The 15,258-nt window shown below is 34.2% G+C and overlaps 1 protein-coding gene across 1 annotated transcript; it reads left to right on the plus strand.

The window, feature by feature from the left end:
• The first annotated feature begins 11,880 nt into the window (after positions 1 to 11,880).
• LOC131806953 (uncharacterized) lies at positions 11,881 to 13,420 on the plus strand. The gene is made up of 3 exons (XM_059131925.1): positions 11,881 to 12,148; positions 12,296 to 12,557; positions 13,315 to 13,420. Exons 1-3 carry the CDS (start codon positions 12,109 to 12,111, stop codon positions 13,361 to 13,363), a joined length of 351 nt encoding a protein of 116 aa, XP_058987908.1. The 5' UTR covers positions 11,881 to 12,108; the 3' UTR covers positions 13,364 to 13,420.
• Positions 13,421 to 15,258: the final 1,838 nt, after the last annotated feature.

Here is a 15,258-nt window from a genome sequence, read left to right on the forward strand (position 1 = left end):
CATTGATTTGATGTGATCAAAGGATTACAACAGGGCAACATTGTATTAATGTTCCGCACCATGTACCCAATAAATATTGAAAGGTACTATGTGACATATTGATTTGCCAGTGGGTTTCCATTGCAAAAAAGGATGTCATTTGAAGAATGAAAGGGTTAATCAATTATGTGATTGGTTTATAAATAAGAGTCATTTGCAATTCAAAGTACGAGAAAGGTTGAATGATTTTCAAAGAAAAATAGTTCGATTTATTTCCACATAACTTTTGTTTGAAAATATAAATCAAAGCGATTGTATTGCTATTTTCTTTTATATTATTTCCTTCATTAATTTGCTAAAGGTAGGCATTAAATTATTTATAATATGTAACAAAGTGTGTGTGTGTGTAAATGGAATTGAAATGGAAAAAACAACTTTATTTTGCGATGGATCAATTTAGACGAATGAGACTAAGCATTTTAAAATATTAGTATAATTATGTGCAAAGTGTGTCATTACTCAGATAAGTTAAAAACCCAGCTGTCTAAGCTTCTGAGAACTGTGGTTTGTCAATAGGTTAGGTTGTGCTGGCGCATTTAAAATCAACTAAGAAAAGCTGACCGGAACCAAAGGCTAAACAGATATAACCTGTAGACACTCCGCTTGTTCTTATTGCTACTTTGACTCAAAATATTGCCAGGAGAGGTTAAACAGATATAACCTGTAGACCCTCCGCTTGTTCTTACTGCTACTTTGACTCAAAATATTGCCAGGAAAGGAAGATGTCATTACTCGTTTCGGCTTTATAATATATCTCATAAAGAAGACAAGTAAAAAAGCAATAAGTTTGGCCGGGCCGAACTTTGAATACCCTCCACAATTGGAACAAAGTAGGATATTAAAAAAAAATCCATTAAAAATTATGTTTACATCTTTAAAATACCTAATATTGGAAGGTGCCGATATATGGGGAGATAAACGATATTATGGACCTATATGGACATATATGTCTAGGGGTAAAGTACTCACAAATAACTCCATGTGTAGAATTATTATTATAAAATTATCAAAATACCGAATATCTGAAAGTACCGTTATATGGGGGCTATACGATATCGTAAATCTATATAGATAATTCTCTTCCAGGGGATAAATTACTCATAAAGAACTCCTTGCGTGGACTTTTATACAATTCCATTGAAAAATGTTGCTGAAATCATCAAATTACCGAATATCGGTGGTACCGTTATATGGGGGCCATACAATATCGTGGACTTATATAGATAACTAGCTTTCTCAGTCCGCGTTGCCGGCCCGTAGTTTTAGCCCAATGCATAGTTTTTAAAGCATAATAATACACAAATGTGGCTCACATAAGTGGACTCCGTATTATTGACATTGAAAAAATTTCCAGGTCTAATACCAGAAGCTAGATGCCAATTAAGGCAAAATCAATTGAAAAATGTGACCAAGACCCTGGTAATAGCTAAAATCACCGGATACCTTCACATAAGATTTATAATGAAGCATGGTCCTATACTTATAATAAGAAGTTAGATCGGGGAACCTCTCTTTTGTTTTTTTTTACCAACCGAAAAATTTCCTAACCTTAAGATTGTCTGGGCGCAGTGTAATTACTGACGATAGCGCGTAGTGTCCGTATAACGTTACCTATGATTTAAAGTTACTTTTAAGGGTTCGGAATTATTGTGATAATTTTAGCCACATTTTTCAACGGAATTGTCTGAAGTTTTACACAAGGAGTTCTTTGTGAGCACCTTACCCCCTGAAATGGAATTGTCAATATAGGTCACAATATCATAGAGCCCCCATATAATAATACACCCCGATATTCGGTATTTTTGATGATTTTAGCCACATTTTTAAACGGAATTGTATTAATTTCTACACAAGGAATTATTTGTAAGTACTTTACCCCTAGACATAGATTTGTCGGCACATTCCAATATTAGATATTTTAAAGATTTTAACATCATTTTTAATGTTTTTTGTTTTGTTTTGTGAAAATGTCCTAATTCGTTCCAAATGACCTAACTTACTGCTTTTTTACTTGTTAAATATATGGCATAGCTTCTATGTAGCCATATTTTAAATGTCAAAGAAGATTTTTTAAATACGAGTAGAAGAACCCAAATTCAAATGCATGAAAATGAAGCCGATTTTTCGTGATCTACACACATTTTTCAATAATATGGAAAAAAGTTTCAGAGTCAAGAATGGTCGAACTCAACCATTTGCATATGTCTTTGTGTAAAGAATACTTCTAGCACAATTAATCATGATATTTGATCCAAAAACGATAGGTAACGAGTAAGGAAAGGTCAAAAGTCGGGCGGGGCTGACTATATGATACCCAACACCACTATGCGTATTTAGAAGAGCTCCGGTAACAAAAACAATTTTTTGTCATAGGAGTTATTTTGAAAATAACTCTTGAGGAGAATATACCATCCCCAAAAACAAGACAATTGATAGAATTGGTGGCTCTTTCCGAAACCTAGGTATTCTCTGCCTTACCTCCTGGGTAAAATTACCATCGTTCTCCACTAATAAACAAACGTTGTTTTTATAAAAACAACAATAGTGGGATTAAGCCTGATCATTTTGCAACAATATTATGGTATCCCGAACAAACATGCCAAGACTACTCTTTTTTATCTCTATAATATATATGGAACCAAATATCATATATAGCTATATCTGAACCGATTTTCACCTAATTTGAAGTGCTTTTTTTCTAGGATGAATTTAGTCGGAATTGCCAAAATTCAGTCCATTTGGGCTGATATTAACCATTTGGCGCAAAATAAATCTGATCTGAGTTGTACTTCATTTCTTCTGAAATAATAAAAAAGAATTCAACATTCTCTGCTTGAGTTTTTCGAACCGGGTTTTAAAATTTTAAGACATTATTTAAATATGACACTTTTATATGTTAAGTGTATATTTGCAGCGCTAAAACTAAAATTTGCTGCTATCAGTTTTCGATTTTTGCCACTCAAGGCAATGCTAAGAAAATCAATAATTTGGGCTAAATATTGTATACCATAGACGTTTCCATTTAATTGAGTGCTGCCTTAGCTGTTGAAATTGCCTGATATGGCTAACTCTGGTGTTATGATATCTTTTCAAGGTTCTATCTTTTATACTTCTATTTACATAAAAAATATTGCCTTTATATATTGTTTATTGAGTTTATTCTTGCCATTTGATCTTATTCCTCTTTTCTTGCAGAAGGACACATTTTCAAATAAAACCACACGTATTTTCACCAAGCGAAAACACCTACTTGACATTGTTACATCCTTCGCATCGACATTTTCAATTTGTTGCTTCAAACTACTCTTACTCTTGTCATGGTATTTTGTCTAACATCGCAGCACTCATCGTTGCATAGATGCCGTTCGTTACAATGTTGAAACACTCAGAGTGAATATGACATCAAAGATATATTTATAACATGACAATATAAATCATTTTAAATCTGTTGTGAAACAATGTTATTTTTTCATATTTACAAGGTTTGTAGCATCACGACCATAAAATGCCATTTACTATGGCGTTCCGCTGAAACGAATTTATTTATGAGAATATTTACGACAGAAATATAAAAAATATATGCTGAAGGTTTTATTAGATTTCGCTTTGTCATATTAGTGTCAAAATGTTGAAAATATATGCTGTGTTTCTAAACATGGATTTTAAACTTAGAATACGAGTATATGCAAAGAATGAAGATGGTATAAGTACTGTTATGTAGAAAACATTGCATATAGAGACATATAAAAGCAAAGCGAAAATAGGTCATAGGAACGAATTTTGGTAGTTTTCGTGTTTTGGACAAAAAATTGTATAATTTAATTGACAATTAAATGAAAGACGTTTAAGATAGGGGGGTGTTTTCGGATATAATTTTTCTTTGATATAAAAAACTGTTAACCCTGTGCGACAATAATTACGGGGAAAATCTTGAAGCTTGTGAAAGTAGAGCTGTAAAAAGAAGACAGGTGTATCGGCGTTTTAACGTATACATCGAAAAGTAACCAAAATAGAGAGGACAAGTTCCCCTTCTTTTACACGTTTGGAAATTTTCGGTCTTAGATTCCTCGGAATCTGTTCACTTTATTTATATAGTCTCATCAGCAATATTGCAGAAAAAAAAATCGAGAAATATTTTAACCCCAAATCGAGTCAACAAAGGCGTATTGTAAGTCCTTTATATACCCTTCAACACTATGTGTTGGGGGTATTATAAGTTTGATTGGGCCAAAATTTATGTAACACCTCGAAATATTGGTTTCCCACATAGGAAAGTATATATGGATCCCATCTCCCCAAACTGAGTCGATATTGCTATGTATATCCGTCCGTAATTTGTAATCACTCTACAGGTCGCAATTGGGGTCCGATCTTCACGAAATTTAAAATGGAGGTGGGGTTTTGGCCAGAATAGAAGCCCATTGCTTTTGGAGATGATCGCATAATATTAAGGGGTTAAAATGGACCAAAAATACTGAAAAATTTTGCAGTCGTTCTACAGGTCGCAATTATAGACCAATCCACGCGGCAGATAGCATGGGGCTAGAGCTTAGTGGGTGAAAAGGCCACAACATTTGTGTTAAATAAAAGTCAAATGTTCCATAAACCGCGAATATTTTTAATCCCGGCGGAATCACAAATAGACGAACAGGTCAATTCTGACCGTTACGTAGATGCCGGTAGTAAATATATCGGATATATATAGCGAAATATATACAATGTGTATATACAAAGGAAAGGGATGTTAGTTAGAATGCTTATATATAACAAGTAAAAAAGCAGTAAGTTCGGCCGGCCGAACTTTGAATACCCTCCACTATTTGGAACGGATTAGAAAATTTTCAAAAAAAAAAAAAAATAATAAAAAAAATAATAAATAAAATAATATAAGAAGGTGCCGATATGTGGGGATATAGGATATTGTGGACCTATAAAGACAAATCTATGTCTGCGTGTAAAGTACTCACAAGGAACTCCTTGTGTGGATTTTCAAAATACCGAATAACGCGAGGTATCGTTATATGGGAGCCATACGTTATCGTTAACCTATATAGAGAATTCTCTGTCGGGGGGTAAAGTGCTCACAAAGAACCCCTTGTGTCCAAAGAACCCCTTGTGATCATTCCGTTGAAAAATATGGCTAAAAACATCAAAATACCGAATATCGGGTATCGTTATATGAGGGCTATACGATATCGTGGACCTTTATAGATAATTCTCTGCCGAGGTATAAAGTACCCACAAGGAACTTCTTGTGTGTATTTTCAGACAATTCCGATGAAAAATGTGGGTAAAATCATGAAAATACCGAATATCGGGGGGTACCGTTATATGGGGGATATACGATATCGTGAACCTGTATAGACAATTCTCTCAGGGGGTGAAGTACTCACTAGGAACTACATGTGGGGATTTTAGACAATTCCATTGAAAAATGTGGCTAACATCATCAAAATACCGAATATCGTGGGGTACAGTTATATGGGTGATATACGATATCGTGGACCTATATAGACAATTCTTCTTGAAGGGGTAAAATGTCCACAAGGGACTCCTTTTGTGGAATTTCAGACAATTCCATTGAAAAATGTGGGTAAAATCATCATAATACCGAATATTGGGGATACCGTTATATGGGGGATATACGATATCGTGGACCGATATAGCCCATCTTCGAACTTGGCCTGCCTGCAGACAAAAGAGAGATCTGTGCAAAATTTTAGCTTCCTATCTTAATTCGTTTAGACTGTAGCGTGATTACAACAGACGGACAGAGGGACAGACGGAATCGTCTTCGAATTTTACGCTGAACAAGAATATATATACTTTGTTGGGTCTAAAATGATTATTTCGATGAGTTACAAACGGAATGACGAACTTAATATACCCTCCATACCTTTTTTGGTGGAGGGTATAAAAAATGGCTGGACCGATTTTGACTAATTTTTTCAGTTCAGAAGCCCTCTTGGCATAATAGAAAAAAATCTAATAAAATCGCATAAAAACTCGCCAATAATGCTGTTAATATAGATTTTGTAGTGTTTTGTGAATTTTTTATACCCTACAACACTATGTGTTGGGGTATTATAAGTTTGATTGGGCCAAAAATTATGTAACACCACGAAATATTGGTTTCCCACATAGGAAAGTATATATGGATCTTCCTAGCTCGTCGAGCTGAGTCGATCTAGCTATGTATGTCCGTCTGTCCGTCTGTCCATGTTAATTTGTAATCACTCTGCAGGTCGCAATTATGGCCCGATCTTCACGAAATTTGGAATGGAGGTCGGGGTCGGGCCAGAATAGAACCCTATTCCTTTTTGAGATGATCGCCAAATGTTTAGGGGTTGAAATGGACCAAATACTGAAAAAATGTCGGATTTTGTAGTAGCTATAGAGGTCGCAATTATTGACCAATCGACGTGGAATTTAGCATGTAGCTAGAGTTTAGGACGAGGAAGAAGCCTACCAATTTGGGTGGTCATCGGATAATATTTAGCGGGTAAAATAGACCATATATTTTGTGTTGAAAAAATTCAAAATTTTTCATTAAACCGCGAATATTTTAAATCCCGGCGAAATCACAAAGCCATGAGAAGGTTACTTCTGACCTTTACATTGATATTAACATCCAACAAATCGGATATAAAGCAAAATATGTGCGATATATATGTTTATCAAAGAAGATATGCTTGAAAGATCTCTTATATGTCGAGAACGGCTGAACTGATTTCGACAGTTCTCATTAATTCAGAATGGCCTCTTGGCAGGAAAGAAAAAACGTCTAAAAAAATCGCATAAAAATATCTCTCTAAAGATGAAAATATTGATTTTGAAAATGTCACAATCTCACATTTTTTCCATTTTGTCATATTTTTGGCATATTTTCATTTTGAATTAAACATTTGGTAATATTTCTACAGCTAACAAAACTAAGTATTTAGGATATCAGGATATCATATACAGATCGCATTTATGGCCCGATCCTTACGAAATTGCATGGGGATAAGATGAGGGTCAGAGTAGAAGCCTACTCTTTTTGGAGATGATCGCCATATATTTAGGGGTTGAAATGGACCAAAAAACTGCAAAATTGTCGGCAGGTCGTAATTATCGCCCGATCCTCAGGCACATTTGAAAGGGGGTTACCGGACATTGCAAAAGCCAAGCAGTTTTGGATGGCCATCCAAAAATATTCAATGTGTGAAATAGTTTGCCAACTTTGGTAGACAAAATACGAAAATGTCCATTCCAGAGACTTTTTCGAGAATTCACAAATACACTTCTAAGAAATTATAGGTCTTTGGGAAATATTGGTTCCAGATCTAGGAAGACCATTTAAGTGCAACATCTACCAATAAATTGGAAATGAGCAAATTAATTTAAGTTGCTATTATTCGAAAATTAGAGAACGAAACCTGATGGTTTTCTTTTATAATTTGTCACAATATCTTGTGCAATTCTTTCGAGTATCTCGCCTATATAAAATGTATCGTTTATTATAGTGTTGTAGGGTATTCAACGGTCGGCCCCGCTCGACTGTAGCCTTTGCTTACTTGTTTTATTTTTTCATACTTTTAATCGCATGCGATTTTTTTCAGTTTGCCTTATAATATTGAAGTGTATATTTTGTAATATTTTTTCACCTTACAACACAGGTTGGGGTTATTATATGCAAATGGCAATTATCGTCCGATCCTCACGAAATTTTTCATAAGGGGCTCAGAAGGGCTAGTCCTATTGCCTTAAAGATGTCCGCAATATATTTAAGGGTTGAAATGGACCAACAACTAAAACTGTTCCTAATTTTGCAGCCTTTATAAATGTCACAAATAGAAACCAAAGGACACGAAATCTCGTATGAAGTTAGAATTTAGGACAGCGGGTAGAATGGACCGCAATTTTGTGTGAAAAAATACCAGCATTACTTACAGTCGATATCCGAAATACACAAAAGGCGGACTTCTGGCCCATATATGCTGATTTCGTTGACGAATATAGTCAAATATCGTAGACAAGCAAATCATATAGATGTGTCTAAATTTGGAGATACAGAGGGGCTTCTTTCTAATGGCAAAATATTTAGGGGTTCAAATGAATTAAAAATAGAAAAATTTTCCTGATCACACAATTGAAACCAATCGACACGGAATTCTGCATGAGAAGATGGTTAGGGACAGGGAAGAAGTCTAGCATTTTGGATGACCATTGGATTATATTTAGCTGTAACTAACAACACGACGGAGTGCGTCAATATTGGGTAAATGTCCCTCGTCAAAAAAAAAATAAATAAATAAAATCTGAGCGGTGCTCTATGACATAATTTCAAAAGCGCAAACTTCCAAGTTAGGACATTTGGGTATTTGAACATAAGGGGACTTCTACCATATTGTAGGGTATCACATGGTCGGCCCCGCACGACTATAGTCTTTGATTACTTGTTTTAAAATATGGTTAAAATTTTTCTTTAAAAGGGATGGGAACAAGTTCCTGTATGCCCTTGAAGGTGTCAAAATTCTAAATCTTAACTATACGCCAGAAATTCATATGTGTTAAAACCAGTAAGGAAAGGTCAAAAGTCGGGCGGGATCGACTATATGATAACCTCGTGGGGATCGAGCCATAATTACGACCTCTAGGGTGATTACAAATTAACATAGACAGACGGACATACATAGTTAGATCGGCTCAGCACGGCGATAGGAAGATCCATATATACTTTCCTATGTAGGTGTGACATAATTTTTGGCCCAATCAAACTTATAATACTCCAAACACATAGTGTTGTAGAGTATAAAAATATTTAGTGGAGCAATATGTAGATATACCGGACCGAGTTTCATCAAATGGAAAAATTCGGTAGAATTTAAAAAATCTAGCAAATTTGGGCTGATATTATATATGGAAGGTATATTGAAATCTGAACCGATCTCGATAAAATTTGGGAAATGTATCTTCGAGCAATATCTGATGCTCGTATCAAATTTCATTGTTGTGGAGTGCACATTAGGCTTAAATAGCGTTCGTCCTTTGGCCATACAAATATTATTTTTATACCCTCCACCTTGGAAAGGAGGGTATATTAACTTTGTCATTCCGTTCGTAACATCCTTAAATATTCGTCTTAGAACCCATAAAGTATATATATTCATAATCAGCATAAAATTCTAAGTCGATTTAACGATGTCCGTCTGTCTGTCTGTCTGTTGAAATCACGATACAGCTCACATTATTTGTAGAAGAGCGCCAACATTTAGCAGAGCTATTTGCATTGTGTCTAGGATGGTTGGTATTGAAAATGAGATATATCGGTCCACGTTCTGGTATAGTCCCCATATAACGGTACCTCCCGATATTCGGTATTTTGATGATTTATGCCACATTTTTCACTGATTTGTCTAAAAATTGGTATTTGTGGGTCATAACGGGTCCCTGAGCGTGTGGCAAAACATTGTATGTATAGGTCCACGTTGTGGTATAGCCCCCACATAAAGGTACCTCCCGATATTCGGTATTTTAGTTTTTTTTTGTCACATTTTTTCACGAATTTGTCTAAAAATTGGTATTTGTGGGTCATAATGGTTTCCAGCTCCGGTGGCGAAACATTGCATGTATGGGTCCATGATTTGGTATAGCCCCCATATAACAGTACCTCCCGATATTCGGTATTTTGATGGTTTTTGCCACATTTTTCACTGATTTGTCTAAAAATTGGTATTTGTGGGTCATAATGGGTCCTAGTTCGTGTAGCGAAACATTGTAATTATAGGTCCACGTTTTGGTATAGCCCCCATATAACGGTACCTCCCGATATTCGGTAATTTGATGATTTTTTCCACATTTTTTCACGAATTTGTCTGAAAATTGGCATTTGTTGGTCATAATGGGTTCCAGCTTCGGTGGCGAAACATTGCATGCATGGGCCCATGATTTGATATAGCCCCCATATAACGGTACATCCCGATATTCGGTATTTTGATGGTTTTTGCCACATTTCTTCTAATGTTTCTTTTACCCTAAGGTGGAGGGTATTAAAAGTTTGGCCCGGCCGAACTTAATGTTTTTTTACTTGTTTGACCTGCATTTTGTTCACAAAAATATATGGATAGACGGACTGACATGCATAAATTGGCGCAGAAAGTGTTTGTATGAGATCTTCCTTCCCCATCTTATAAACAAATTTTATTCTGCAATGTTGCCGCAGATACCACATACCTTATATAAACTGATTCCCGCGGGATCGTAATCCGGAAATGATATTACTGAACCTCATGTCTGTTGTTTAACAAACCACTTCCTTCCTATATTTGAAGTAATTAATTCTCTTATATACCACAAATGTCATCTCATTCACAGTTTGCCTCATTAGCTATAGTGACGATTGGATCACCTTGTTATCCATCTATGATGTGATGATCCTTGAAATAAATGTCATTCGGTTTAATACTCAATCATCAAGTGAATGTCCTGCACTAAGTAAGTCAATCACAATTATGTCATCAGGATGCAGGCAATATCCTCATAAAGTCATATTACCTGCAAAGCTGTCCAGGTGTTGCTCATGGTGATGTTCAACTACCGTGGCCAACTACGACGATTCTTTCAATAACTCACATTATATGCCAGCAGTCATTTGACTTTGATGTAATAACTTTTTGCAAAAACGTTGATTGCTTCGGGGAAGAAACTTTAGCGGAAAGCAACACGACAAATAAACTAAACGTTTTTCCAATATTCTTTGCCATCCTGCGATGGCGAAGTTTATTACCACAACTTTAATAACTGCACGCAGAAAAATATATGTTAGAAATATGTTTGGATCCAAACATATATTTGTTTGGGACTGGTTGCAAACAAATATATTTTTGGATGCAAACATAATTTGTTTCGGTGCAAACAAATATTTGTTTGCAACATTTTGTAACATAACTCAATTTTATTTGTTGGGTACCAACATATTTTATATGTTAGAACATATTTTTTTATGGGTGCGGAGAGGATTTTTTTCAAAGAGCTAAACAACAGAGCTCTCGATTACTTTTGAGAAGTCTGTTTTTGCGTTGATGATGTGTTGGCTTGGTTGGCCGCACAACAAAGCAGAACCGAAACATTTTTTGCTCTCTTCCAAATATGACTGTAAATAGAAGTTGTATGTATGCATGAACATTAGTAAGAAGTAACGTCTCAGCAACAACTAGAAAATACACACCGCACAACAACAACAACGAAAAAACTTTTTGCATGTTTTTTCGTTGCTGTTGTGCGGTGTGAATTTTCTAGTTGTTGCTGAGACGTTACTTCTTACTAATGTTCATGCATACATACATACATGCGTTTTTCGCATTAACACCGACATATATACAGAGGAGTCAATTTTTTTGTGTGTTGTTGTTGTAACGTTTTCTTTCTCAAGTAGGCATTTTTTGGTGCATGGACAATAGAAAAGAAATAAACGTCTCAGCAACAGTTTCCATCCCTCTTGCCGCGCACACACCACACATAGTTCCATCAGCGATCGGCAGTGTTTGCTTGGTGAGAGCAAAAGAGCGTAACATTGGCGCGTGTCTCAAGTTGAGACGCGGCAAGAGGGATGGAAACTGTTGCTGAGACGTTTTTTTCCTCTCTATTGTCCATGCACCAAAAAATGCCAACAACAACACACAAAGAGCTGTTTGGATGTTTTTTTGTTGCTGAGACGTTGCTTCTTACTAATGTTCATGCATACATACATACATGCGTTTTTCGCATACACACCGATTTGCTTGATGAGAACAAAAGAGCGTAACATTTGCGCGTGTCTCATGTTGGCATTCTGGTTGTGTTCTTTTTTTATACTTTTTATTTGTTTTGTGTCTTCGCGTCGTGTCACAAGTGTTGTAATAAATGTTGATACCAACTGTTTTGGGGGAAGACTAATTATTTGTCGAAGCGCCGGAGCCTTTAAATCTACAAAGCTTTATAAAAGCAGCCAAATTAGAGTTAAAAATTGATGCCTCAAGAAAAATAACAGCCTTAGTGTTTGGTGCAACCATTAAAGAAGACCAGTTTGAAAAAGTAATTCATCAATATATGTCAACACCTACTTTTCATATTGAGTTGCAATTTGGAGGTAAGTACACTGGATTTACAGCCTGTTTATTTATGTCGGAACAAAAAAAATTTCGTTTCAAAATAAAGAAACAGGCTGTTAATATTTTTTTTCTTTTTTTAAATAATATATTTCTTTTTTTAAATAATATATTTAATTTTCATTTAGACTCCGTTCGATCAGTGGCATCAGCATCGACAGTTAGTGGCACTCTATCGGAGTGTGAATCCGTAGGTGGTTTTGGGGATCTTACCCCAAAAACAAATGTTATTTCAACTTTAAAGACTGACATAGAGTCCATCAAGTCAATTCCGGCTGTCAACAAAATATGGAGAATTTTTATTGCCGAAAAACGCCTGCAAAATAAAGATAGGGTGAATATTTCGAAGGCCCTTATTGACGAATGTCTAAAAGAAGACCCTAACAGATTGTAAGTATTTTACTTTATTGAAAAAATAGTGATTGTAATAAAAGGAAAAATAATAAATTAATAAATAAAAATAATAACAAATATTAAGAATAATATTAATAATAATAAATTAAAAATTTTATGAAAACTGGCACGATATAAATTATAAACTTATTAACAAATGTTTATTTTATATTATCAATAACAACAATATATTATTTATAAAAATTAAAACATAATAAATTAATATTAGAAACATAAGAATAATTTTAAGCATAATAAAAATTGTAATAATTAATATAATATTAATATCAGTAATAAAAAATTGTTAAAAATAATAATATTAAAATAAAAATTCTAATTATAAAAATATTAAAGAAAATAAAAAACTATGTTTCATTATAAATTATTTATTTTCTTTAATATTTTTATAATTAGAACTTTTTATTTTAATATTATTATTTTTAACAATTTTTTATTGCTGATATTAATTTTATATTAATTATTACAATTTTTATTATGCTTAAAATTATTCTTATGTTTCTAATATTAATTTATTATGTTTTAATTTTTATAAATAATATATTGTTGTTATTGATAAAATAAAAATGTGTTAATAATTTAATATTAATTATTAATATCAATATTTTTATTGATTTTAATCAGTTTTATTATTATTTTTTTAGTATTTGCAAAAGTTTTATATTTTTTTGCTTTTATTATTTTTTAATACTTCAATAATTATTGTTATTTATTTATTAAAAAAAATATCTTTCAGACTTAAACGTGAAGATTTTGAAGTTCTGAAGTTATATTATATATTATAATATGTATGAATTTCTTTTATGTTAAATAAAATGTGAATATCAAAAATTGATTTAAAACTAGTTTGCATTGTGGTTGAATTATATCTGCAGTAAGTATACAAATGGACCCAATCATAAATTTGTGTTTGCACCCCAATATATATTATGTTTGGACCCAAACATAAATTATATCTAGGTCCAAACACAACTTATGTTTGGACCCAAACATAAGTTCGTTTCCAGTCAAACATACATTATGTTTGGATCTAAACATACATTATGTTTGGATCTAAACATAAATTATGTTTGCACCCAAACATAAATTATGTTTGCACCCGAACAAAAAATATGTTTGGACCCAAACATTAATTATGTTTGGACCCAAACATTAATTATGTTTGGACCCAAACATTAATTATGTTTGGACCCAAACATAATTTGTTTGGAGCACCCAAACATATGTTATGTTTGGGAATGTTTGCAAACATATATTTGTTTGCTGCAAAATATGTTTGGGACATATGTTAGAGAGGCTTATATTTTTTTGCGTGTGGCTTTCAGTCATGCCTGTCAGCAGCACGCAACAGCGCAAAAAAGTTGTCAAGAATTTACAACGCCAGGACATTCTTGTCCATTCTTTTCTTTGGCGTGTCTCTCATATTACTTTTTGCTACGTTCTGTTGACTCAATGATGTATTTCCCTTAACATAGAATTACACATCCGATGGTGTTGAGGGAGCAATAAAGGCGACTATCTCAGTTTCGCAATATCCAATCATCTTCGAAGGCTAGTATTAGCTCGAGGGAGAAGATATTTTAATGTTTGAAATAAAAATGATTGGTTCGACTATCAAGGAATATTATTGAGAAAATCAAAGCAAATTTGAGAATGGGATCGAATTCCGCTTCGAAACAGTTATGTGCAAATTGTAAGTAAAAACAATTGCATATGACTTTAAGTTATTACAGGCCACATTTTTGCACTGTCCTCCCCACAGTTTAACACTTATAGGGAAAGACGGACACAGTTACCTGTCTACAAGATAAAGACTGTAATGCTTTTCAATGTTTAACAGCGACGTAAAGAACATTTAAGTAAAAAAAAAGAAGAAAACCAAGAAAGGTCAAAAATGTGGCGGGGCTGACTTTATGATACCCTATATCACTGTGCTTACTAAGTAGAGCTATTCACAGTATAAATAATGTTCATCATACCAACTAAGATGGCTTTTGAATGCTTATATATATTCCGTCGAAAGTGCCAAAATTCACTCCATTTGAACTGATATTGGCCATCTGGTGCACAATTAAGCCGAACTCGGTTGGTGATATATATGGGAGCTAAATCTAAATTTGAACCGATTCTTAACAATTGCAGTAGGGTTCGTCCTTGGACCAAACAAATATTGTTTCCAAAATTTCATCTCAATTGGGTAATAAATAGGACCTGTCGACCTAAATCGACTTAGAAAGTGACTCTATGAAGATCCTCAAAAGCAACTATGGGTCAATCTCGTTTCCTTCTCCATGTTACAAAAAAATGTATAAAGATATAATACCCTTACCACTATGTGTATAAGAATCGGATGAAACATATAAATACAGGGTGAGATGAAAAAACTGCAACCAACTTCAGACTGCTGTCATCTATAAGCCACTCGTCCGACAGCTGTTAAAATTATTCCAGTGATAGTTCATTATATTATTTACAAACGTACAAAAGCATTTTGTTGAGAATTTTCCAGAAAAAAAAAGTTATTCGTAGCCCGACGTCAAAGAGGTGGACGGAAGCAAACGGCAACATCAGCAGAAATGGTTCGAAATGTAAAGAAGCGACCTGATCGAAACGCGCGTCACAGTGGCCGAAAAATGGCTCGTGAGCTGAATGTATCGCATTGAAAAAGGAGCTCGGGGTA

Source organism: Musca domestica, unplaced genomic scaffold (assembly GCF_030504385.1).
Source record: "Musca domestica strain aabys unplaced genomic scaffold, Musca_domestica.polishedcontigs.V.1.1 11, whole genome shotgun sequence".
In the NCBI taxonomy this organism is placed as follows: domain Eukaryota; kingdom Metazoa; phylum Arthropoda; class Insecta; order Diptera; family Muscidae; genus Musca; species Musca domestica.